This window comes from Grampus griseus (genome assembly GCF_964374135.1).
Source record: "Grampus griseus genome assembly, chromosome: 1".
NCBI lineage: Eukaryota > Metazoa > Chordata > Mammalia > Artiodactyla > Delphinidae > Grampus > Grampus griseus.
Window position 1 is genome coordinate 155,007,794 of NC_139017.1, and position 23,473 is coordinate 155,031,266.

Sequence of the window (23,473 nt, forward strand, 5' to 3'; positions counted from 1 at the left end):
AGGAAAGAAAAGTGGCCTCAAGAATGAAATCCTCAAGGAGACAGAAGAGCTGGATTTGAATGAGCCAGACAGACACACGTAATCATCAGCAGCATTCATATTGACACACATACAGACCCACCACCAACGGTCATGTTAACACATCACATAGACCTAATAGCTGGACTGACACATTCACACACACGGCCCAGTAAGTCACAATAATACACATACAGCCCCCCCAGGATTCACTACACACACACACACACACACACACACACACACAAACAGCAGCCACACTGACAAGCCAGATAGACCCACCATCTGTACCCCCTCACCCAGAGATGCCCACAGCCCCTTCCGAGGTTTCCCCCTTATAGTCCCCCTCCCACTCCACCCCCCACCCCCAATTCCCAGGCCCTGCCTCTCCCCCGTGACCTTGGGCTAAAGAAGGACAGGGAGAGCTTCATATCCAATGAAAAGGTTTTATTAAGAGAATGAGAAAGCAATCTGAGAGTTGGGGAGGTACATTGACTGCAGGGTCAAGAGAAACAACAGCAAATACAAAATCCCAGCAACAACCTTGGGGTCCCTGACATCTTTGTTCCCTCCCGGCCCACCAACAGCCCTTTGCAAGCAAAAACACCCTCTCCATCCTGGTCCAGCTGGACATCTTGGTGCATAAGCAGAAGACATTGAAACGAGTCCTCAACTCATTGGGATAAATAAGTTGCACTGAACATTTTAAAACTTTAAATTACAACATAAATAAATAGGACACAGCAACAGGACTGAAGTGCAGCCTGGATTCAAGTTATCCAATTTGTGTTTATCTTCTCTGTTCCTTGAGGGCCCCTCCTGCCCACTTCTTTCCAAGAGTGGCAGGGGTCCAAAGAGCCCACTGGGGCCTCCTGCCAGCACCCCTTTTCTGGGGGTAGGAGATTCTGGGATGAAGGGCACCAACTCCTCAGTAGCACCTGGTTTGTTAATTCCTCTCCTGCTGTTAGTAAAAACAGCAAGGCCTTGGCCTCTAGGAGCACCCATCACCCTAATGGGCACCCTAGTGGGCAGCACTGGCCCCAAGAACCAGGCTTTTCCATGCAATTTCCTGTCCAAGCCTTTCTCAGCAGTCAAGGGTCAGAAAATTGCACACGCGAGGCAGACGCCTGGGCCCTTATCTACAAACCACCACAGAGGCCACCTCCCCTTACTCCAGCCCAGACCCCTAACTCATGGGTTTCTGGAGGAATGTTCTCTTTCTGGCCTGACTCCAACCCCACCTTTTAATCCTGTCAGGCCCACCCCCAGGAGCAAAGGCCTCATTTCAGACCTTGGGAGCCCCTTAGGGATGGGGTGGGGGAAGCAGTTACTTCCGAAGTTTGGCATCCTTCTCCGAAGCCTTGGTGTCACCATGCCCACTGCCTGCACTGCTTAGAAACATCTTGTCCAGCCCCTTGAGTGACTCCAGCAAGTAGTTCTGGAAGGCAGTGAGGGCAGCACAGATGGCAGGCCCGCCGAAGCCGTGGGTGATGAGGCTAAAGTGTGTTAGGCAGCTCTGCACTCCGGGCTCCAGGATGAGTGCTGGGCGGGTGTTCCCCAGCGGTGAACGGTCCTGCGCCATCAAGTCTGCAAACTCCTTGCAGATCTGCCTGGTGGGGAAAGGAGGGTCAGAGGTTAGAGGACAAAGGTCTGAGTCCAGGGAAGGACCCACCACATACTGGGTACTTTATATACATTATATATATGATTGCTGACCCAGCAGTCTACAAATGATGATCATACCCGTGTTACAGAAAAGTAAACTAAGGTTCAGAGAAGTTAACTGATTTGCCCACACACCTAATAAATACACCTAATAAATAGCACATGCCAATACCCTACGGTTTCCTTTTCTGTGGATGTCCTGCCCACGTTCCAAGTCCAGCTCAACTCCTACCTTATCCAGGAAACTTTCCTTGATTCCCTCTCCTACTGCCACCTCCACCCAAAACAGCCAATGCTTCAAGAGGTTTGTCTATGAAATTATTGGGGAACAATCCGGAATCTGCCTTAAATAACTGAAATAACAGCTAGCAGTGAACATGAATTGAGGCCTGGATGCTGTGCCGAGCACACTGTATGTATCATCTCACTTAATCCTCACAACAAATCTATAATGTTATTATCATTCCCATCACATGGAAGAGGAAACTGGGTGGTTTCAGACAGGTTAGATGACCTGCCCAAGTGACTAGGCTGGGATTTGAATCCATCTCCAGTATGTGGCTGGATATATGGCTCAGGCAGGAGAATCACTTTGTGTCTCACCTTTGCATCACCAAGGAACCTGGTCAGCATCTTAGACATGACTGGGACCCAGAAAGTGCTTGATGAGTTAGCTGATTAATGAGTGAGGTGATCCCTGCCCTAGATATGTTTCTCCAGCTCCAATATGAGCAGCCTCAAAGGCCCCATGAGTCATGGCAGTCCCACGAGTCTGTGATTCCAATTCTGCCCAGGGGACTTGAGGAAACCTTGAAGGCGGGAGGATGGAGTTGTGATTTGAAGGACTGTTAGGTGGGGGGACTGGATGGTGTTCTAAGCAGAAGAGCAAGCCCAAGGACAGGAGGGCAGGAGAGAGCAAGTGGGTTAGTTGGAGCAGGTGGAGTTTGTGCAGACCAGATTATGGGGGCCCTCAAAGGAGTCTGGACTTGACAGAATGGTGGTTTTCAAACCCGCCCCCGTGTCTGTCTCTTCTTGCAATGGGACCCTTTCTAAAAACTAAATCTTAATGGAACACCAGTTCATTAAACAGGCCCTGCGGCATCCCTACAGAACCTAGTTTGAAAATCAACTGCAGTAGCAGTGGGAGCCATTGAAGGCTCTTGGGTAGGGATCAGTGCATGTGCAGGGAGGCTGGGGGAAGAGAGGGGCACTGGGGTGAACGTCCAGGAGTAAGATTGGGAGACCAGAGTTGAGGTGGCATGTGAGTGGTGGTGAGGGAGGCATCAGTGAGACTTGCAGAGGGGTCAGGTGTGAAGTAAGAACAAAGGGGGGTCAACCCAGGGGTCTGGGTGGGTGTTGGTGCCCTGATGGAGGTCACTGGAGCAGAGGGGCTGATTGGCAAGGCTCAGGCAGGGGGAGCAAGGCCAGAGAACCTCAGACCCATGACGGGACTGGGGCTGGTGGTGCCCACACGTGGACTTACGTCAGCCTGTCTGTGACACTGTGTTTGCTGATGTGTAGAACCCAGCTATGTTCACATGTATCCATGTGTGCCCTGTCACGTGCACAGCATGGAACCTAGGTGTGCCTGTGTGCAGTGCTGCATGTACCATGTGTACATCACATGTACACGAGTGGTATCCATTGTGCCCATGCTTGGTGTCTGTGTCTGTGCGTTGCACCAACATGTGCCTGTACACGGCACCCATGGCAGCCGGTGCGTGGCGCTCTCGCTCACTTGGCGGCCAGCAGCATGCTCTTGCGGCTGTGCAGCTCCCCCGGGTCAGCATGCTGGCGGCACAGGTACTCGGCAGCCGCCTTGGCTGGGAACTCGGTCTCACAGACGTAGCCAAAGTCTCGGGCCAGGTGTACAGCCTCTCCTAGGAGGGAGGGGAGGCAGAGAGATGAGCCGTCACTACAGCCAGGTGTACCTTTGAGCCTGGAGCATGGCCTTGACACTCCAACCCCTGACCGGGGCCATCCTGCTTCTATATATATATCTTTTCTCGATTCCCCTCTCAGCTCTAGACGCAACCCCGCTGCCCTCCCTTGGGGCTACCTCAGATGGGCTCTGAGCTAAGGGGTGGGAGCTGAGCCCACCAGTTGTCCCAGAGCCTGAACTCAAGATGATCGAGCTGAGAGTCACCAACCTCCAAGGAAGGGACTCTGACCCCCTCATCTCTTTACCACATCCAAACACTGGCCACTCTTCCCCCCATACACACACACACACACGCTCTCTACTGCACCAGCACATGCACATGTGTGCTTGCATATACACTTAAAGACTGTACACATATATCACACACACCCCTTACTTATACATGGTGCACAGAGAACACACACATGACTAACACACCCTCCTGCATTAGAGACAGCCACACACAGTCACACTGGATGACACAGGTCCCCTCAGGCCTCACCCTCTACTAGTGAAGTCAGCAGTGTCACATTGGCGGCCTTGCGACGACCAGCTGGCAAATTGAGCCCAATCTTCTCCAGCCGTTCCCGCAGGCACCGGCCCCCATTCTTGGACTTGGCCCTTGCCATGCACACAGAAAGACAGACACACACTATGAAGACAAAATGAAGCATGTATGCTAAGTGACCCAACAGGGCCTTGCTGCCTCCACCAACCCTGCTGAGGCTTGGGTCTGGTCCTGGGGACACTCTGGAGTCTCTATTTACCTGATCCCAATCTCCTAATCTCACTGGTTTTGCAGCCAAGATGGGAATGGGGGGCCTAGCACGCAGCTCCAGGAACCCCTCACTTCTCCCTAATCCTCTCAATAACAGGGACAGCCCAAGGTGGGGCAGGATGGACCAGCATCTTAGGGTCCTTTTTCCCACCTGAGCACACCAACACAGCTACCCAGGGACACACAGACCCTGAAACACACAGGGAAACACAGACACATGGGGAGACACTGTTACACACACAGCTGCCCAGGGGCACATAGACACATACACAGATGAACGCACACTGAGGGCCAAGAATAGAGACACATACACCAATAGAGACAGACACACAGACTCAAATACCCAGGGACACAGTCAGAGACACATGTTCACACCAAGTCAGGATCCCAGGGACATTTGTACAGACATTCACAGACTCATACAAGCCGCTCTGGGACGCTCAAAGAGACCAGGAATAAGGAGCTACTCCCACACCTGCACAGACGAAGCCCCACACAAAGGTACAGACAGGTAAACACACATATGTCTAGCTCCACGTGCGCATGCAGTCACACATACAACATACACACTCACACAGAGTAGAACACTGTAACCAACACATCTCACTAAAGGTAACACAGGAAACTCACACTCACGGAAACATACACTCCTAGCCACTCCTACACCACATATACACACACATGCACACGTGCACACACACAAACACTATCCTCAAACATATCAAAGCTCATAGCCCTGAAGCAGAAATACCCAGGCACAAGGACACGCACAGAGAGACAGACACAACTATGAAGACAAACCATGCACCCCATGCTCCCCACCCCAAAACACACGCACCAGAGAGGCCTATACTGACACAGGGAATGGGCCTTAGGTCCTCGGGACCCTTTTCCTGAGGGATGGGGTGGAGATGGCACTCTCCCTCCCCCAGACCGTCGTGCCCAATGTGGGTGAGTCCTCCATCCACTCTCTGTACCCAGGCTCCTCTCTACCCGCGACCCCCAAGCCCACAGACCCATGGGAGCTGCTGAGGACCTAGGCCTGCCCAGAGAGCATGCACAATCCCCCAGGGAGACTGAGGTGGAGATGACCCTGTGGCCTGGGGTGGGTCCGGCCCCTCTCCGATCCCCTGAGAAAGTCTGAAACGACCACACATTTTAGCTTTGACACTGTGCAGGAAGTTGTGGGCTGGCCTTCCTACCTGCGAAGGACACCACCCAGGAGAGAGGCATTGAGGCACTCGGGAGGTGAGAGTCGCCGCTGGACCTCCCCCACTGTCACCTTGTACTTGGATGTCGAGCTGAGCAGAGAGAGCCGGCCTGGCACGGAGCAGAAGACCTCACTGGGATTCGTGATGCCGCCGACCAAGCTGTCTTTGGCCAATGAGAGGGCCGAAAGGCTGCTGGCTTTGGAGGGGATGGGGACTGTGAAGCAGAAGTAAGAGCAAGGGAGAGAGAGACAACACTGAGCCAGGGACCACCGGACACGGGCACTAGCCAGCTGTGGCATGAGCGCATTGCTGAAGCACCAGCCTATGTGCTGGGCCCCGTTCTAGCATGCTGTGTACACACAGCTGCATCTGTGTGTCCCAGCACCTTTTGGAAGCAGGTCCTACTATGCCTGCTCTACAAGGGAAGAGACTGAAGCACCATGAGGTTCACGTGCCTCACTCTAGCTCACTCAGCTAATGGGTGGTAGACATTAAACCCTAAGTTCTCTGGCTCTTGAACCCCTGTTCTTTCACTGAGTCAGGCTGGTTCCCCGTTAAAACTCAAACAGCTTCAGCAGTCTTGGAGTTTTGCCATGTGTAATCAGAGAGGGAGTTGGAAATAAGGAAATGGAATATGAGCTGGAGGCAGGATTCCTGGGTCACTGCAGCGGAGCCCAGCCAGATCTGCACAATCACAAGCAATCCCTGATTACCCCCGCTCATTTGTGATCCCCACGTCTCACCCACAACCCCAGATCAGTGAAAGGCCTGGGGGCCTTGGGCTCCCACATCCCAGGGACAGGGAGGTTATGGCCCCATTAGGCCTCCAGCCCTGGCCCCTTTCCTGCCAAGTCTCTCTGTGATGCTCAAGGAGACCAAGAATGAAGAGACACACTCTATCACCCCCTCCCCCAAATGCTTTCTAATTATCTACTAATATCTATGAAGGACAGGGAAGGAAATCGGAGAAGTTTAATTTTTAACACCCATTTGGACACTCTTGGCTCTGAAAGAAAGTTCTTCCTGCAGTCTAACCTCCATTCTCCTGCTAAGCCTCAGGGGGAAGGGAGAATGACTGAGGCACTTGCTTCCCCTTGGGCTTCTCTTCTTCCAAGGAAGTGAGAGCCTTGGTAGAAAAGGCAGGCCTTGTGTGTTTGGGGAGGGGGATCAAGTGGGGAGCCTGAGGCCAACGGTCACTGAGCACTCACCATACAGATAACCTCACTGAATCCTCAGAACACCCCACCAGGGGGCTATGTTATTATTCCCCTTTTACAGATGAGGAGACTGAAGCCCAGAGGGGTGAAGTAATGTGCCTGAGATCACACAGCTGGTAGACTTAGTACCAGTAGCAAGCCCTGGACTATGGTATTAAAGGCAGCACTTGGCCCTCCAGTCATTTGGCAAATATTTGCTGAGCACCTGTGTGCCAGGAACCGTGCTAGGCCTTGGGAAGGCAGAGGTAAGCAAGGCTGGCCCAGTCCCTGGCCTGGCAGAGCCCCTCCAGCTTTTCCCTCTCTGGATGCACATTCAAACCCTCCATCCCATCGCCCAGCTAGAAACCTCAGTGAGGCCCTCCATGCTGCCCTCTCCCACCACATCCCCTCCATCACCACGTACTAGGGCTTTCTTTTCTCCACGTGCCCTGGATGCAGCCGCTTCTCCAGGTGTACAGGGACGCTCACTCATTTCCCACCTGAATTTCTGCCCAGCCCCTGCTCCAGAGGGATCTTTCTGAAACACCCATCACTCCCCAGCCTAGAACCCGTCAGTGCCTGAGAATTAAATTCCAGCTCCACAGCTGAGCAGAATGCTGCTGCCTATCCTTCAGTGAGTGCCAACTATATTAACAGCTCTGTGGAGATGCTATTTTCTGTCCCCATTTCAAGATGAAGAAACTAAAAGTTCAAAGAAGTTAAGATAGTACAGCCATAAGGAGCAGACATGGGTCTTGACCTCTGACAATGGACTTTAAAGTTCACATTCTTAACTGTCATAATGTCCTCCTTCACCCTCCTTTGTGGTCTGGCCCTGCCTACCCCTTTTGCCTGGTCCTCCATCTGCCCTTTAGGCTCTTGACCCACACTGACCAATACAAATATACTGTAAGCCACATATATAAATTTATATTTTCTGGTAGCTCTATTTTTAAAAAGTAAGAAACATGTTAATACCAATTTTAATATATTTTACTTACCCCGTATATAAAAATATTATCGGGACTTCCCTGGTGGCACAGTGGTTAAGAATACACCTGCCCATGCAGGGGACACGGGTTCGAGCCCTGGTCCAGGAAGATCCCACATGCCGTGGAGCACCTAAGCCATAACTACTAAGCCTGTGCTCTAGAGCCTGCGAGGCACAACTACTGAAGCCCGTGCGCCTAGAGCCCATGCTCCACAACAAGAGAAGCCACCGCAGTGAGAAGCCCGCACACTGCAACGAAGAGTAGCCCCCGCTCACTGCAACTAGGGAAAGCCCGCATGCAGCAACAAAGACCCAACACAGCCAAAAAAAATAATAATAAAAATTTAAAAATTTTTTAAATAAAGAAAAAATAAAAATATTATCACTGAAACATACAATCGATATTTTAAAAATTATTAATGAGCTATTTTTTTGTAATTTATTTTATTTTTGGCTGCGTTGGGTCTTCATTGCTGCTCGTGGGCTTTTCTCTGGTTGTGGCGAGCGGGGGCTACTCTTCGTTGCTGTGTGCGAGCTTCTCATTGCGGTGGCTTCTCTTGTTGTGGAGCACGGGCTCTAGGTGCGCGGGCTTCAGAAGTTGTGGCTCGTGGGCTCTAGAGCACAGGCTCAGTAGTTGTGGTTCACGGGCTTAGTTTCTCCGCAGCATGTGGGATCTTCCTGGACTGGGGCTTGAACCCATGCCCCATGCATTGGCAGGCGGATTCTCAACCACTGCGCCACCAGGGAATCCCTTAATGAGCTATTTTACATTCTTTTCTTGTACTTGGTCTTCAAAATTCAACACGTATTTTACAGTTATAGCCCATCCTAATTCAGACTAGCCACATTTCAAGTGCTCAATAGCCACATGTGGCCCGTGGCTCCCACAGTGGACAGCACAGTTCTAGACTTCAAAGTGGGGAGCACAGGAGTTAACATAAGTAAGTGAGATGTGGGAGACCTGCTACTTGGCCGAGTGTTACCATGCAGGATACACCAACATTGCCGGAACTCTTGGTTTGTTTTGTTTTTGTTTTTGCTGGTGAGACAAGGATTTGAGATTTCTAGGTGAAATCTCTGGATTTTTACTTTATTATTATTATTTTTTGACCGCGCTGTGCAGCTTGTGGGATCTTAGTTCCCCGACCAGGGATTGAACCCATGCGCCCTGCAATGGAAGCATCCTAACCACTGGACCGCCAGGGAAGTCCCTGGATTTTTAAACATTGGCAACTGATTCAAAAATTAAAAAACCCAGGACAGGTCACATGAAACGTGTGAAGCACCACGTGGGATGCGGGACGACTAGCTCACCAGCATGTGGGCTCTTTAAGCCCCGCAGAACTGCTTGCTGTCTGTCTCAGGCGCCCTTCTCCATTTTACTAAGCGGGGCCTCCTCCTTCTCAAGCCTCAGTCCGGGCACCACCCCCAATGCAAAGCTTCCTAAGCCCTCACCCCCTGCCTTTTCACCCTCTGTCACTGTCCTTACCACACTGAACCTCATGTCTGCTTCCTCCTCTGTCTTCCCCACCAACTGGGAGTGCCTGAGAGCAGAGTCTTGGCACAAGGGGGTGTCAGTGAATGTAGAATAAATGAGGGAAGCAAGGGCCCTTGAAACGTGGAATGGGAGAAAGTGTGAAGACTCACAGCCAATATATGCACGGGGTGGGGGTGCATATATATATGCACGGGGTGGGGGAGGGTCGGAAAGGGAACCTCATTCCTTTTTTAGCAATTGATGGTAAAACTGCCCTTCCGCCCTGGGTCGTCCCTATTCAGGCACCAGGGAAGGGCCAACAGGTCATGGATGGGGCTGAGTGGGAGAAGTGAAGAGGTGGGGGGAGGTGGAAAGAGTAGCAGCACACGCCCTACCCCAGGCAAGTTCCCTGTCCCCAGAGCCGGGCCAAAACTAGGGTGAGGCAGGGGAGGCGCTTGTCGTGGGTGCAAGATTTAAGGAGGCAGCAAAAAACTCAGCAATCAAGGCAAACAGTATTTTAATGCAATATTTTTAAAAGTAAAAATTAATGTAAAAATGCACAGTGACAAAATACCAAAAATTTAAATAGAAGCAGGCTCTGATCCTGCTCTTACACGACCCTGCCTCACTCCCCTCATCCTAATCCCAGCCTCCGCCTCAGAGTGAGGAGCAAGGATGTCCTGACCCAACAGACACACTAGCACTGGACACACAATAGCAGCCATGCCACCCCCCACCCCAGCGTCTCCCAGGCCTCTGCACGGGCTCCCTCATCACCTGTGTCCCTCTGCCTCGAGGGGACTTTCTGGGGTGATGGAACCATTCTCTAACATATTTCATATCTTGACTATATGTTTACATTTGTCAAAATTCATAGAAATGCACATCTAAGAAGGGTGAACTGTACTATACGTAAATTATACCTCATGCTCGACTTAAAAAACTAAAACTATGAATTAACAAATTAACAAGAAGGGCAAAGTGACTGTCCTCTCTCCCATGACTCCTAGCCAGAGGGAATGGTCAGAGGAACAGAAAATTCTTCTCTCCCCCAGCAGCCTCCTCTATCCAGCTTTTATTAAAATCTGGGGACCCCTGAGGCCAGGCACTGTGAGAGAGGAGAGAGACCAAAGCTGGGTGAAGCTGTTTGCGCATGTACAAACAGGGACATATGTGAGCACACGTGTCACACAAACATCTATACATAAAAACTACATGCCCTGCCATAGGGAACTGAGGGTGAGACTGTGCATATGCACACTTACTCAACAACAAATACCGAGCCCCAGCTATATACACATAGGCTCTGCCCGACTGTTGCAAGAATGTGGCAACGTGCGTAAGGATATCTGCAAGTGCTTTTGCTCCTGCTGATATATTTAAACATAGAGTATATGCCAGATTTATGCAAACATAGGTGCGGCTAATGTAGCGCATGACAGGTGGACACGTGTTTGTGTATACGAATTACAGACTTTGTTGCTTTCCCCACTTGTCTGTACCCTTTTCCTCAGCTTCTTCCTTCAAAAATGACAGAGGTCTGGAGGCCAGGGTTAGGGAAGCAGGTAGCCTGGGACAGGAGCAGTCACGAAGGTGGGAATTAACTAGCACGGATTACAAAGCAGGGACCAGTGTTTGTCTCCCACACCACAGTGTCCTAAAGCTGAAGTGGTCTACCCATGGTGTCCCCCTGGTCATGAACGCAGAAGCCATTCACATGTACACACTCCTACAGACACAGGAATGTCCTACAGACAGAGCTCCTTGTTAGCCAATCTATCAGACAAGACTCTCACACACACACAAGTCTACACACTCTGTCCACAGGTGGTAGATATGGTCTGACCACTGATTCTGGGGAGTGTGCAATAGACTCTGTTGGAAAGTTGGTTAAAATTGCAAGTCTTTCTAGGAGAAAATACAGGAGAACAATCTTCATGACCTTGGGTTAGGCAAAGAGTTCCTAATATAACACCAAAAGCATGATCCATAAAAGAAAATAATGATAAACTGGATTTCATCAAAATCAAAAACTTTTGCACCTGAAAAGACACTATTAAGAAAATGAAAAGACAAGCCATAGACTTGAAGAAAATATTTGCAAATCCTATATCTTATCAGGGATGTGTATCCAGAATACATAAAGAATTCTTATAATCCAATAGTAAGATATACAACCCAATTAGAAAATGTTCAAACTATGTGAGTAGATATACAACCCAATTAGAAAGTGTTCAAAATATGTGAGTAGACTTTTCACTTAAAATGATATATGAATGGCTAGTAAGCACATGGAAAAGTGCTCAGCATCATTGGTCATTAGGAAAATGCAAATTAAAAGGATACTGAGGTACCATCAAGAAGGCTATAATCAAAAAGAGACACATGTGCAAGTGCAGATGACGATGTGGAGAAACTGGAACTCTCACACTTTCTTGGTGGGAATGTAAAACAGTACAGCCACTTTAGAAAACAGCTTGGGAGATTCTTTAAAAAATTAAAGACAAACTTACCATAAAATCCAGACACTCCACTCCTAGGAGTTCAAGAGCGGTGAAAACGTATGTCCACACAAAGACATGCGTGTAAATGATCATAGCAGCATTATTTATCCTAGCCAAAAAGTGGAAACAACCCCAGTGTCCATCAACTGCTGAATGAATAAACAAAATGTGTTACATCCACACGATGGAGTACTACCAATAAAAAAGGAATGACCTAATGATACAGCCTACAACACAGATGAACCTCAAACACATTATAAGTATAAGAAGCTAGATGCAAAAGTCAGCATACTTATATGTTCCATTTATATAACATGTCCAGTATGTGCAAACATATAGACAGAAAGCAGATCAGGGGTTGCCTAAGGCCTGGAGTGGGAATTAATTACAACTGGGAATGGAGGAACTTTGGGGGGTGTTGGAAATGTCTTAAAACAGACTGTGGTAATGGTTACACAACTCCATACATTTACTAAAAATCATCGAACTGTACTTTTCCAATGGGTGAATTTCAGGTATGTACATTTTACTTCAATCAATCAGTTAAAGAAATGAAGTTCCAGGGCCATAATTCCAGGGATTCTCATTCAGCAGATGTGAAATGGTGCCCAGGAAATCTGCATTTTTTAACAAGAACCCCTGGGGATTTGATGCATGTGGTTCCTTAGACCACACTTAAGGTACCACTTAAGGTCCAAAGCCTGGGGGGAAGGGGCAGCAGGAGGAAGGCAGACAGGAGGGGTCGTGACCCTCCTCCCAGCCCACTTGAGTCCCCTCATCTCCCCAGTGGGACCTGCTGGTTAAGTTTCCTTCTCACCAACTGCTAGAGGGTTTCTTTTATTTTTTTAATTGAGGTATAGTTGATGTACAATATTATATAAGTTGCAAGTGTACAACATAATGATTGACAATTTTTAAAGATATATTCCACTTATAGTTATTATAAAATAACGGCTATGTTCCCTGTGTTGTACAACATATCCTTGTACCTTATTTACTTTATACATAGTAAGTTTGTACCTCTTAATCCCCTACTCCTACCTTCCCCCTCCCCTCTTCCCTCTCCCCTAGAGGGTTTCTTTTAAATATAACTGCTACCGTTCACTGCCCTGCTCTATGCTGCCCTCAGGTACAGTCCCCAGTCTATCTGCATGGGCACCAGTTTTTTTGTCTCATTCTGGGGCCAATGGTAGCCTGGGAGGCCAGTGAGGCAGGGTTGTAGAAGTGCAGGGTCAGATTCCATCTTTACGTAAATTTTGATATTTCGTTTATTGTGGATATTTTTTGCATTAAAACATTTTAAACATATTGCACTAAGATGTATCATTTACCTTGATTACTGAGCTTTTAGGCGCCCTCCTAAATCTTGCCTCAAGTGAGTTCCTCACTTACCTCACCCCAGTCCTGGCCCTGCTTGTAGATTCACTTGGAAGCCCAGAAACTCCCCATCTCCCTTTTCTTTCCCCAGATCCAGGGAGAGCAGAGAACTTACATCATCCGCTGCCCTGAGACTGGACAACAGAGCCCAGCAGAGAGGGATTCCCCACCCCCAATTAGGCAACTACCCACTCTCCTCGGAGGAAAGGAGGATTATCTCAATTCTCATCCCCAAACCACTCCCCTCCAGCTGTGACTGTATAGCCTGAAACCCACGGAGATTTTTAACCTTTTTAAACCTGTCTGGCTTTCCAAAGAGAGGGCATAGGCACGTGCTGTTCCTAGTGGAGCCCTTTGTACACCCCCTCTCCAAATGCACTCAGACTTCCAAACCCTTCATTCAACAAATCTGAACACCTACTGAGCCTCCTGCTGCCTCTCCCTCAGGAAGCCTCCCAAGTTCAGGCACTCACTGCTCCTCTTCTGAGCTCCCACTACAAGGCATACAGACCCTGTTCACTGCCTTTCTTGGCTGGGAAATATTCCTGTCCATGTCTGTCTCTCAGGCCAGTCCCGCCTGCTTTCTGTGCCCCTAGGACAAGTCACGAAACTGAAAGTGACAAATGTGGGCAGAAAATTGAGGGCTCCCCACTTCCCTTCGGGTCAGCCTCAGCCCCATCTGCCATCCTTGCCCCGGCAGCCCTGGCTACAACGGGCTGCCGACCTGGAAGTGTGTGGTGGGGCGGGGACTTCGCCTCCCCTCCCCTGCCTGGAGTAGTGAAGATTTTACAACCTCCCTGGACGCACTGTCGAAGTCAAGACCCGAGGCCTCCCTGCGGTAGCAAGGCTGCTTCTGGTGTAGGGCTGGGGCCGCCTCCCTTTCACAGCCTAGGACTCCAACCGCCCGTGACAGAGCTGCCCCTCCTGCCAGGGCCGGGAGGAGCTGGAGGAATGAATCCTTTGCTTCAGCTAGCCAAGAACGACCTTCTATAATTCCAGGGTCCGGGTCTGAGTGGGATGGTCCTCCACCGCCCCTGGCAGGTGCCGGAGGACTTCAGGACTCGACCGGGGCTCCCGATGCCTTCAGAAGGCCTGAGGGCGAAGAAGGACGCTAATCAATTGCGCCCAAGTGGCTGGCGGTGTGGCCGGAGTTCCGCAGTGACTGCGGAGGGCCCGAACGAAAATTACCCGCCGCGTGGGGCGTGGAGGCTCCAGGGAGCAGGGCTCCAACCGGGCCACCTGCTTAGCCACAGCTGGGTCGCCCACCCACGCACCCCGCCCCGATGTCCGGACCTCGCAGATCGGCTCTGCCGCAATGACCCTCTCTCCTCCTCAAAGGCTCGCCAGGCCAGCCGAAGGACAAGCTCGCGACTCAGGAACCAGCCTATTCCTTCCGTTGGGAGCCCCGGCTCTCATCCCTCCCCCTTTGCTGCATTGCTCCAGGCTGTGACTCGACGTCCGGGTTGGGGCCCCCAGGACGCAGTCCCCAGCTCAGGTCGCCGGGCTCCACTGGGCCACCGACGGGCTGACACTGGTGTCCGGCCGGTGTGCACGCCCGCGTCGGCGACATCCCGAACAGCATCAGCGCCCACATCCATCCCCCACCCGCCGGAGCCCGTGTGCAGCACTCGGGACAGTCCCGGCTGCACTCACTGTGTTCTTTGGGGATCCCGGCGCACCCCTAGGACCCGGGATTTATGAAAGCTGATGTCCTTTGAGAGAAACTAACTCGAGGCAATTTTGGTTCCTTCTTGGTAGCCAGTCTTTTGTCCTGGCTCTGGCCAGGGGATTGGGGTTTAAGGTACTCAGAGCCCCACCTGATCCTTCTACCCTTCCCCAGGGCAGAAATCCCCAAGCTCCTTCCCAAAATGCAAGGTCCTGGCCTCCCTGAGGGAGTCAGTGAGCTCGAGCCCCCGTAGCCTGTGGAGCCCGGGCAGGAGTCAGAACTGGGGACCAAGACCATGGTTGAATCTCTGGGTGGACAGCACAGCGGCAGGCTCTTGCCGCTGCAGACCGAGCTCTCCCTTCTGTCGGTTTCCAAATAATCCACTAAAGCAAGGCAGCGGCCGCTAGCAAAGAGCTGGCTCTGAGCGTACACCTGCCCGGACTGCAGGCAGCCTCCCCAAACCCCCAGCTCCAGGTAACAGCCCCAATACCCGGAGCTCCCTTCTCCCAAGTTCTGGGAGGCCTGTCTCCTCATCTTCCCCACAGGTACACCAGGTGGTCCAGCTAACTCCCAGCCCCAGGTAACTTCGCCTCAACTTTTGAAATCCAGCTCCCCCCACCCCACCTCCCCGGGACTCAAGGAGGGCAAACAGAGCCCAGGCTTGAATTCACTCGTTTGAAAAACAACTTGAGCCAATCCCGGCTCAAGCGCTTGCCCCAGGTACAGCGGGCTTGTCTGTGCCTCATATTCCTCTCTGCACCTGCCCCAAATTTATCCCTGGGCCTCTCTGAATCTCTGTCTTTCTCACCTTTCCCTGTCACAGTCAGAACTCACAGGCCGAAAATCCATTGGAGGGCAGATCTCAAACCCCTGGCTTTTCCAAGGGCAGAGAGACACAAACATCCTGAAAATACACAGGGAGCAACCCTACATGCTTAAAGATCTTCAGTGCCAAAGAACAAATTCTGGGATACAACAGGGACCCTGACCCCCAAACACGTGGAAATTACACCAACATAACAGACACACGTCACACACTCACAGCAAGAGACACCAAGAAATACTGGGAAAGCAACATAGAGACATGTACAGGATCCCAAACTCACATAGACACCAACGCCCAAGCCCTGACCCTCCTGCACACGGCCCGACACAATAGTCACACACCAGCTCCCCTATTCCTAAACTGCTGAAAGAGGCTCCCAAATGGAGAAAAAATTCCCTAGGGAAACCTCAAGGTCCCCAAGGCCCTGCTAGGAAGGGAGGGGCAGAAAGCACCAGACAGGCTAGGAAATGGTAAGGCTTGGTACAGTGGAAATCATTTAACGACATCCATGGGAATAGCACTCCCATTAACACCTCTTAGGAAACAGAGAAGTGGTTTAACTCGTTTTGCAAATTAACTCCAGATCCAAAAGAGTGCCCTTGCCTTGGTAAAGAGTGAGCTTGGCGACGCACAGGAGGGACGCGCCACAGGGGAAGAAACTGGGTCTGTGTGCCGGGGCCTGCACCACTTCGCCCGGTTCTGCCCTGGCAGATGCACGCCATTCCTTACCTTTTTTGATCACTGACTGGTCCAGGAGGCTCATTCCCGGCTCGTCCATGGCCTGCAAATAGGACAGGGTGGTAGTAAGGGCGCTTGTAGATCTAGTCTCCTTTCGCTTCCCAAGCCCCTGCTGTCCCCGGTCCCTGTCCTGTCTGCTTCACCCAAAGCGCACCACCCGTCGCCTGCGGCCGGCGACGGACGGGACCAGGATTCACCGGCGCTCCACCATTTGCAGCTGAGTTGGAGCCCTGGGTGCCTCGCCATGCCGCGCAAAAAGGGCATTTTGGAACCTTAGACAGGCAACTCCTCCACTTCGCTTCGCTCCAGGTACAGGCTGCTCCAGTAGACCGCGACTGGGCATAGGTTCCCTACGTTGCCCAGCGGAGAGGGACAAAAGTGGTTCGGCCTCTGCCCATTTACTCGGCGAAGGGTCGCCGCCATCCAGGCACCTGCTCACGGACTCAGCGTCAGGCCGCCCGAAAAGCCAGGCAGCGTCTAACTCAGGACGTGGGACGCATCCTGGGAGTAACGAGCAAGAAGTGGCAGGCTGGGAGAAAAGTCGGGTTCCTGCATTGGTCACTCTTTGCCTCCAGCCAGGTCCTAAGTCACCGCAGCGGATGCTGGCCCATCCCGGACCCTTCGGGCCTCACCTGCAGGTCCTCCAGGCCCGGCGGCACCGCCAGCCCGGGAAGGCCGAGGGGCGCGTCGGCCAGGCTGTGCGCGCCGTCTGCCAGGCCGTGCAGGAGCCGCGGCACAGCGGCGGTGTAGTCGCGGCGCGGGTCGAGGCCCAGGGCGCGGGCGGGAGGCGCCAGCAGGCCGGGCGGCTCGTCGTGGGCGCGGGCGGCGGCGCGGGGTGCGGCCCAGGCAGCCTGCGGAGGCTGAGGCTGTGCCAGGGGCGCCAGGCCACCGTACGGGTCTCCGGCCAGGTGGGGAAAGGCGGCGGCGGCGTCGGACGCCTGGCCGTAGGGCAGTGGCGGCTGCGGGTAGGGCGGCGGGAAGTAGGGCGGCTGGAAGTCAGCGGCGGCGGCGGTCGGCGTGTGGCAGAGCTGCGGCGCCGGCCCGTAGGCCGCTTGGGGCAGCGACGACAGGCGGGCCCCGCTAGCCGCTGCGCCCAGCCCGTCGGGGCGCTCCTGGGGAAGAAAAGGGGCGCGTTAGGCGACCCATCGGCAGCTGAAAGGACCCAGTCCGAAAGGACCCTCCTCAGCTCCCGAGGGGCCAGCTGCCGTCCTGCCCGCTTCCCGAGGCCCGAGGTCTATCTCTGAATGACCCGTGGGCGCGGGAGCCTTGGGCTGGGGACAGCGGTCTCCGGCGCGCACAGTTCTCAGCGGGCGGAGTCGCTGTGGCCCCCTCCCTCCGAAATTTCTTTGGAGGAGGAGGTTCGGAAGGTCCAGCATTCAGGCTGCCGGATCCCCGGCCCGGTACGCCCCGGTGTCCCCGGGCCCGAGAGTACTCACCATGGCGGAGTAAGTGTGCACCAGCATGGGGCGGGCAGCGCGGGGCGCGAGGCGTGGCGGCGGTGGAGCCCTCGCCCGACGGCGAGCTCTTTGGGAAGAGGTGCTGGGAGCCTGCACGGCCCGCGGGGGGTCACTTTGCGGTGGCGGGGTGCAACCTAGCCCGGAGCCCAATAGGCATCAGGTCCTCAGCAGTGGGCGCCCCCGGGCGGGTCCATGGGGACGGGATGTAGGCCGGACGGGCGCTGATCGCACTTGGAAAAGTCGGTCAACGGGCGCCCAGCGCCCGCCCTTCTTCCTCTGAACGCAGCTTGCTCCATGCACTCCAGTTATAGTGGCGGGGGCGCGCCGGGCCTCCGGGGGCGCGCATTAAAGAGATACGCTAGGGCCGCTTTCTCCCAGCTCCCCAGCGACAGCCCAAGAGGAGGCGTAGCTTTGGCGCAACCCCCTGGGAAGGATAGAGGGTTGTGATTCCAACCCGCGCTTGTCTGATCGCTTTCTAGGCTCGAAGCTCCCAGTCACCTTGAAACAGAGAAGGATTCGAGGCTGGGACATAAGGGCCCTAGTTTGCTATCGGTTCTATTGCACCTTTGCCTTTGAGCAAAGCACTACTCCTCCTCGGCCTCAGCTCCCCTGTCTGTAAAATGGGTGTCAGTCCTTTCTCTAACCGCCTCACCGGATTATGGATGAGGTGGGCAGTCTTGAAGGTGGAAGAAGTTTGTGAGCTGCAGACTCAAGCCTGCTGGCTCATGTGCACACATATGTCAGTACCTGTGTGTGTGTGTGTGTGTGTGTGTGTGTGTGTGTGTGAGTTGGGGGCCATCACAGCCTCTCTGCACGTTTCTGGATCAAAGCCCCTCTGAGGGTGCTTACTTCACTCAGGCTTCTCCCAGCTGGTAACTCCCAGTGCCAAGCCAGGGTCTGAGGAAGTTGGAGACACAAACTGGCCCGACAGAGAGAGTTGCCTGACACTGGGGTTGGGCATCATGAGTTCCACCTGAGAAGGGCTCAAGATATTTCTGAAGCCATGTGGGCCTGGGCTGAGTGTGGGCTCCCAGAGGGTGTTGAGTGAAGCTGTGTGTAACTGACATCATGTGGACCGTGTGCTCTCATCACACTAGCATGCACAGGCTGTGTGTTTCTGTGTTACCATGGCAGGCACTGGCTGGCTCTCAAGCATGTTCCACTTCCTGCAGTCACTCTATCTTTCTTTCCTTCAAAACCCAACCCTCCCTTCCTAAGGAACAGGGACAAGGATTAAAGAAAGGGAAATGAGAGGAATGCTAAGGGGAATGAATGGGAATTAAGAAAGCAGATGAAAGGTGCTAAAAGACAGTAATAAAAATAAAAATTAAAAAAGGGAAGATGCTCAGACCAGGGCAGAGTAGAAATAATCACAGCAAACAGTACAGAGTGTGCCAGACTCTATGCTAAGTATTCGATGAGTGTTGAGTTATTTAACTCTCACAACAGCTCTGTGAGATAGAAACCCTTATCACCCCCATTCTCAGTTGAGAAAAGTGAGGCACAGAGAGGTGACATGACTTTCCCAAGATCAAGGTGCTAGTTAAGTGGCAGAGCTGGTGTAGTCTGCTTCTAGCCTCTTTCTGGGTTCAGAATTACTATTCTTTATTGCCTTAGACTCAGGTGCCTAGAATTTAGTCCTGACTCTGATGGACTGTGTGATTCTGGGCAAGACCTTTTTCCTCTCTGACCTCAGTTTCTGCAACTTCAACAACAAACAACAATAAAAAAGTATGGGAGGGGGACTTCCCTGGCGGTCCAGTGGTTAAGACTGTGTGCTTCCAATGCAAGGGGCGTGGGTTCAATCGCCGGCCAGGGAACTAAGATCCCACACGCTGTGCGGCATGGCCAAAATTTTTTTAAAAATTATTTTTTTAAAAAAGGTACGGGAAGGAAGAGAGGACTAGATGTTTTCTTAGGCCCCTTTCTAATGAAGTGGAAGATGAGAAAGTAAAGGTAAAAATATTGAGCTAAATTAGAGAAGAAAGGGAGTTAGAGGTGACACCATTAACGCATGGGAGGTATGTGGAGGAGACTTGAGGAGGGCATCCCAGAAGGCACACGGCAGGTGCAGAACTCAGGTCTGGGTCATCTCAGCCTGGGAGGCTTTGGGGGAATGAGGAGGCTAGAAGCAGGCAACGTTTCATCACTAAGAACTTTCCAGAAGGTGGAACCACCAGCTAGGGTGGTAGACGAAGCAAAATTGGGCAGCTCTGCAACCTCATGCCTAGGACAGATCAGAGGTCAGGAGTGTGTGTGTGTGTGTGTGTGTGTGTGTGTGTGTGTCTATGTGTGTGGATATGTGAGTCAATGGTGAGACCCCTCTTCCCCCGACCCTCAACTTCAGCCACAGGACATTAGATATCAGGCTCCAGGACAGGTGTATGTGTGACTGAATGCATGCAGCTCGGTGGACCCCTTTGGGAGACGTCCAGGAGCAGCGAGGCTGATGATGCCTGTGCCTAGCTGTGGGGCTCTCCTGCTCTCTCCAGTAGGCTTGGGAAGGCCAGAAGAACTGCCTGCCCAGTGGCTTCCTTGGGTTTCCTCACCCTACTTCCCTGCAGCTTAAGACAACCTCTTCTTGCTTTTTTCTCCTCCTTTCTAATCTGACCATTTCTCAGTCTTTTTTTAAAAAAAATATTTATTTATTTATTTGGCTGCTTTGGGTCTTAGTTGTGGCATGTGGGATCTTCGTTGAGGCATGCGGGCTTCTCTCTAGTTGTGGCGTGGGCTCCACAGCACACAGGCTCAATAGTTGTGGAGCGTGGGCTTAGTTGCCCCGCAGCATGTGGGATCTTAGTTCCCCAACCAGGGATCGAACCCACGTCCCCTGCATTGGAAGGTGGATTCTCAACCACTGGACCATCAGGCAAGTCCCTCAGTCTCCTTTTCTATCTCCCCTCTTTTCACTCACATCCTTAAGGTCAGTTATTCATTCCCAGAGTTGCAGCTCTTGCCTTTTCTTCCTATCTACACTCTTCACTAGTGAGTTCATCCCCTCTCAAGACTTTAATGACTACCTGTCTGCTGTTATCTCCCAACCTTGTTATCTCCAGTCTGTATCTCTCACCAAAAATCCAGACCCATTGATGCACTTGCCAGCTGGATCTTTCCTCCAGACACCTTGTTGCAGCCATCTGAGACTTTCCAAGGCCCAAACTGAACTCAACATTTCCTCCACCCCCACCACCAACCCCAGCCTGCCTCTCCTCCTGTGTTCTATAGTTCTTTAAGTGGCACCACCATCCTTCAAATTAAGAAGAGCCATCCCAGACTCTGTCCTTTCCCTCACCTCCATAAGCTAATCCTCATAGAGTGTTGTCATTTCTAATCCTTAAACATCTCTCTCCATCCTCTGTCAGCATCTTAAGCTACCATACTCTTCCTCATAGACCAGTAGTTCTCAAAGTGTGGTCCCTGGACCAGCATCACCTACGACATCTGGGAACTTGTTAGAAGAACTTGCCAGTTCTTGGACCCCACCCAGACCCACTGAATCAGTAACTCTGGGAGTGGGGCCCAGCCATTGCCTGTAAGGTGGCTCAGAAGCAAAGTCAAGTCTGAATACCACTGCCTAGACCATTGCAACAACCCCCCACCCCCAGATGGCCTCCTGCCTTCATTCATATCTCTTCTTCCACAAAAATGACTGGACCATGTTACCTCCTGACTAAAAACTCTCCTGTGGCTCCTCATGGCTCATCTTTGGGGAGAAAAATTTTAAACACTGTAACCAGCATTTTAGGCTCCTTGCAGCTGAACCTAATCTTCCTTTCCTGCCTCAGGAACCAGTTCACAAGAAGAAGATGAAAGGAGAAAGAGAAAATATGTCTAGTCTAGTGCTGGGCTTGGTACATGGCAGGTGCTCAGCAAACGCTCATTAAATAAATGACAAATGAATGAATGGATGAGTTTATGAATCCCTCAGCCTACTGAGGCATCCTTTAGGAAGCCTCCATGTGAACATGACCCTGGGTAGCTAGACATAGAACTCAGGTGTAATCTGGGGAGGTCACCTGATAAATGAATGATTTCACTTATGGCTACTAGGGAGATGGATGTTCTGCATGGTCTGCTGCTGCTTTGGGGGCTCCTCAAAGCTTCCGGGTCCTGTGCTTGCAGACTCTATTGCCCTTCTTGTTCACCAAGGGGCTCCTCACTTTCTGAGGCATGGAGGTGGGCATTGTTGGTTGCCCACTCTCTGGAACACATGCACACATGTGGAGCCCTGGAATGTGCACAGAGGTACATGTGCAGACACCCCTGGACACAGAGGGCACAGAGACACTTATGGGACTCATGGGAACACAGGACATATATTGACACATAGGTACGCATGTTCAAACATACATGGGCTCCCATTTGGCATACTTGCTCTATTGCTCTTCTCCCAGGCTCAAATCTTCCCCTCTCTTTTCAAAAAGTGAGTTTGCATTGTTTTTTGGGTTTTTTTAAAAAATTAATTAATTAATCATATTTTTGGCTGCATTGGGTCTTTGTTGCTGCGCGCGGGCTTTCTTTGGTTGCGGAGAGCGGGCTTCTCATTGCAGTGGCTTCTCTTGTTGCAGAGCATGGGCTCTAGGCACGCGGGTCTCAGTAGTTGTGGCTCGCGGGCTCTAGAGCGCAGGCTCAGTAGTTGTGGCACACGGGCTTAGTTGCTCCGCGGCATGTGGGATCTTCCCGAACCAGGGCTCAAACCCGTGTCCCCTGCATTGGCAGGCGGGATCTTAACCACTGTGCCACCAGGAAAGCCCTGAGTTTGCGTTTGGTCTCAGGCCGGCCTCCTTTATTGTTGACACAGCCACTCCTCCCAGCCTTTGACAACCTTCTGCTCTGGGCCGGGCTGTTTGCAGGGTGGGGGAAATCAGGCACAAGGAGATGCTGAGGCGCCACCTCGTGGTTAGATCTCACAACTGCAGCTCAGGTCCCCCTTTCTCCCTTGCTGCTGAATTACCAGGAGCAAACTTGGTCTTACCCTGCTAGCCTAGTCCCCTCCCCATTCCAGAGCCGGGAACTCTCTGACCATCCCTCACCAAAGTACAGAGCTCAGTCTGCCTTGCATTTTGAGGCTTTATGCAGGGTTTTTCTTCCCCACCGCACAAGGGAGAGTACTTTGAGAGCAAGGACCAAGGGTAGTTGCCTTTGGCTTTGGGGCCCTTCTATTCTCTTTTCACTTCCCCAGATGATCTCAGTCGCTTCCCTGACTTTAAGGACCCCCTATACTGACAACTCCTAAATCTGTCACTTGCCCAGGCCTCTCTCTGAGTTCCAGACTGCAGAGAGCCACTTCCCCCTGGACATAAGCTATACGCATTCACCATTTACCAAAATGAGCTTATGTTTTACACAAACCTGTTTTTCTCTCAGTGTTCCCCGTGACAGTGAGTGGCCCCACTATCCAGTCACTGGCCCAGATCAGGAACCTGGGAGTCATCCTTCGCTCTTTATCCCTCTTCACTTCCAATTAATCACCAAGCCCAATTAGCTAACTCTGACCTATACTTTCTCCACCCTCACCGCCACTGGCTCAATTCAGACTTACTACCTCCTCTCCGAGCTCCCCGACTCAGTCATCCCTGTTGCAGCCGAAGTCATCTTTCTGAAATGCAAATGGATCACATTCCACCTGCTCAAAAATCCACAGTCTC

The 23,473-nt window shown here is 52.0% G+C and overlaps 1 protein-coding gene across 1 annotated transcript; it reads right to left on the reverse strand.

The window, feature by feature from the left end:
- Positions 1-1,345: 1,345 nt before the first annotated feature.
- Positions 1,346-17,831, reverse strand: TFAP2E (transcription factor AP-2 epsilon; the record flags this gene model as incomplete). The annotated part of the gene is made up of 7 exons (XM_082679636.1): positions 1,346-1,628; positions 3,422-3,563; positions 4,107-4,225; positions 5,585-5,807; positions 16,360-16,411; positions 17,001-17,480; positions 17,805-17,831. The coding sequence occupies 7 exons, from the start codon at positions 17,829-17,831 to the stop codon at positions 1,346-1,348; spliced, it is 1,326 nt and encodes a 441-aa protein (XP_082535762.1).
- Positions 17,832-23,473: the final 5,642 nt, after the last annotated feature.